The sequence below is a fragment of the Bison bison genome, unplaced genomic scaffold, assembly GCF_000754665.1.
Source record: "Bison bison bison isolate TAMUID 2011002044 unplaced genomic scaffold, Bison_UMD1.0 scf7180017864056, whole genome shotgun sequence".
Taxonomy (NCBI): domain Eukaryota; kingdom Metazoa; phylum Chordata; class Mammalia; order Artiodactyla; family Bovidae; genus Bison; species Bison bison.
Window position 1 is genome coordinate 2,033,666 of NW_011494628.1, and position 3,686 is coordinate 2,037,351.

Genomic DNA, 3,686 nt, shown 5'->3' on the forward strand with positions numbered 1-3,686 from the left:
AAGATAGGGGAGGAGGCAGCAGAGTGTGGTGGGTCTGGAGAACCACAGGGCTTAGTGCTGAAAAGGGACGTCCGCAGAGCCGGCCCAGCTCCCGGACATCAGTCATGTAAGTTATCATCAGCCCCTTTCACAGATAAGGCAGTTGAGGTCTGGGGAGCTTAGTGATTTGCCCACAGTCTCAGAGCTAAGAAGTGTGCAAGCCTAGGGTCAGGCTCTATTTGAGGAGGAAAACACATTTCATCCTAACCAAGTAAATGATGTAGTCGGCCCATCGTACCTCTGCATTCCAAATCCATGGATTCAACCAACCGCACACCAAAAGTATTGGGGGAAAATTTTCCAGAAATTTCCAAAGAACAAAACTTGAATTTGCCTTGTGTTAGCACATATTTGCATAGTATTTACATTGTATTTATAACTCTTTACATTCAAGTACATTGTATTAGGTACTATAAGTAATATAGAGATGATTTAAAGGGAGGATGTACATAAGTTACATGCAAATGCTATGCCATTTTTTATAAGGGACTTAAGAATCTGCTGATTTTGGTATATGTCCCACCGTGGATATCAAGGGACAACTAAATTCAGAAAATGCTCTGTCATCCAAAATATCTCCTCCCTTTTTGTGAAACATTTCCCTTACATTTCCCTTATATTCTATTAGCCTTTGAAAGGCTTCACACAGAAGGAATTCACTGAGTTTTGAGATATATATTTTTTGCTCCTCAGATCTTCTGACTCCATTCTGAATATAGTAGTGTAAGGCAAGAAGATCTTCAGGACTGAAATTTAGACCAAGTTCAGATCTGACTCTAAACCAGAAGATTCCTGGACATTGTCCAATTAATTGCTCTTTTTCCTATTTTTCTATAAGGAGAGGCAATAGAAACTAGAAAAGTACGTATCAATCTATAGTTTATAAAGTGTTTTCACATAATGTTTCCTCCCATATTGATTTACGACAAATACAGAGTAGTTACTAAAACTCAGAAAAGTTCATGTAGGACCTTGAATCCGTAGCTCCTATGCTCTTCTGGCAAAGAGATTTTCCATAAGGTCAGAGAAGACTTAGATGGAACAGGTAGCCCTCTCAAAAATGGCATTAACTATAGCATGTAATGTGTTTTGTGTGTATTAAATCTTCACCTTTCTTTCACGTTTCGTTTCCTTCTCCAGACACAATCACCTCCTGGGTCGTCATTTTTTTCCTTCCAGTAAACAGTGCCTTGAACCCAATCCTCTACACTCTCACAACCAGCTTTTTCAAGGACAAGCTGAAACAGCTGCTGCACAAACATCGGAGAAAATCCATTTTCAAAACTAAAAAAAAAAGCGTGTCTACTTCCATCATGTGGGCGGATGACTCCTCCGCACTTAAACCTGGGGCTTTGAGCAAAATAAACCTCGAGGACAATATAGTGAAACCAATTTCCTAGTCACGGTTTTGGAGCACTGGGCTTCAAAGGGACTACCTGAAAAAGCACAGCGTTTGGAAGATGACGCCTGCAACGCTTTTCATCTTTACTGAGAGCAAAACTTGACTGCACTGGGAGCATAGTAGGAGGGTGTCGGGCATGACGTTCCGATGGCAGCCGTGGTGTTTACCACCTGAGGACTGTACCTGAGGGTCTCCTCACCCCGACGTGCCTGCGAGGCACTAATGACCCATAAATAGCAGGCTGATGGGCAGTGGACCTCTATCTCGGCAGCACGGCCAACCTACCAATGGATGCCCGCCCTTTGGCCCTGCACAGTCTGCTCTTAAATTGAGTTGCACTGTCATTAAATAAAAACATTCATGACATCTAATTCTAGCGTGGCCATAATCGCATTAAGCCTAAATCGCTTTCCTTGCTTTTTCAACGTCAAATGAATCCATCAGCATCCTGCTGAAGTGATAGCAAAAGGACTTCTGAGATGTCCACTCACCTCAAGTCCTCCCTAAGGAGGCCAGTGGAGCGGCAGCTTTGAAAGCAGAACTTTGCACAAGGCTCGAAGTCTAATATATGACCAGAGGGGCGTGCTGACTATTCACCTGGTACCCTTCACCTTTCTGGCTTGTATGTGATGTCAGAAGAGCTGTGCTCTCAAAATACTTTTCTTAAGGTTGCCCATACCACAGAGGAAAATTGGGCATTACAACTGCCAAAAACTATATTTCCATATGTTTTAAAATATAATTTCTCTAGAGCATCATCCCTATTGCTGGCAAGTTCTGCCTTCACAGAACACACAGATAAGTGTGAAGGGGGATTTAAGAATACTGGACTCAAATAAATTCCCACTGTTTTTAACAAACAAGCTAGTAAGTTTGTTCGTTTTGGAAAATGAAAAGCACTTGTGAAGGCCTGGACATGTTTTTGTACTGAAAGATTATATGTGAAAAAAAGAATCAGGTAAATAAAATTCTATTTTGCAATTGTCTGTGTATTATTTTAAGTTCAACAAAGACCACATTCATGTGCTCAGTAGCTTCAGTCATGTCCGACACTATGGACTGTAGCCTGCCAGGCTCCTCTGTCCATGAGATTTTCCTGGCAAGAATCCTGGCGTGAGTTACTGCGCCCTCCTCCAGGGGATCTTCCTGACCCAGGGATCGAATTCATGTCTCCTGTGTTTTCTGCACTGGCAGGCAAATTCTTTTCTGCTGAGCCACCAGGGAAGACCAGCAAAGACCAGTGATAGGGCTTATTGACTATTAACCACTTTTTCTCTAGTAGAGAATATAACTCAGAAACAAACACATAACCTCAGTTAACAAGATGCTTTTTACATTTTTTTTTCTTCCCCCCCTTTTCCAAATCATGAAGCAGTAACTTAATTTCTTTATTTTTCACTTCCTTCGGAGTTCCCTTAACGAGATGAAATGTAAGCAGGTGAGAACCCCAGACCACCTCCTACTGCTTATTTATCTAGTAGCACCCAGGATGAAAGGAATTCCAGAATTGATGCATCACACCTGTTTTGGTGACCTACTGTTATTATCTAATATTGACTAAAACCATCACGTGAGTTCCTTTATTTTGATCACGTGAGATATTTCTGACATCAGTGAAATCTTTCCACATTTATTCTAGAAATAATTTCCCTCCCCATCGACAAAGCTGCCCTTTTTTCTTACAGTTTCAAATTTTCCTCCTCTTGTCTCCTCACTATGATTAGTTACTTCCCCATGTGCCTATTTTATTAAATGTCCTTTCTAGTCCTTGAACATCATATGATTTATTTCCTAATACATTTCCCAACATCAGAAGCATAAATAAGGAATAGACCCTGAGCCTTGGGTATTTCAGTCTTAGCACAAATGTGTATCTCCCAATTTCCCATTCCTGAAAGGCATCAGGCATGGGCCAGGAAGTGAGGCTCTGGGAACTGTTTTTGAGTGTCTGCGCTCTTGCTATTGAGCTTTGGGCATGAGGAGAAGCACAAGGGCAGATGCACCATGGAAACTAGCAGCATATGTCAGAAGAAATGGAGGTTATTGATGCGTATTGGTCAGCGGCATGCCAACCAATAGTACAAAATTGAGTTCTAATAGCTTAGTGATATATAATCTTATTCTGTATTGAATATATAAACAGAAAACCATCAGAAACCATCAGAAAACCATCAGCTTTATTTGTGCTAGACATAGCCTGGCTTTCCGCCCCCCCACCCCTCAAAGGGAGGGTTTTTTTTTTTTT

The 3,686-nt window shown here is 41.4% G+C and overlaps 1 protein-coding gene across 1 annotated transcript in view; it reads left to right on the top strand.

Moving 5' to 3' along the window:
- The window catches only part of RXFP2 (relaxin/insulin-like family peptide receptor 2), a 201,472-nt gene extending 199,727 nt beyond the window's left edge, over positions 1-1,745 (top strand). Inside the window, exon 19 of the mRNA XM_010835941.1 lies at positions 1,180-1,745. Coding sequence (XP_010834243.1) covers positions 1,180-1,439 — 260 coding nt within the window. The 3' untranslated portion in view covers positions 1,440-1,745. The remainder of the gene's footprint in view (positions 1-1,179) is intronic.
- The last annotated feature ends 1,941 nt before the right edge of the window (positions 1,746-3,686 follow it).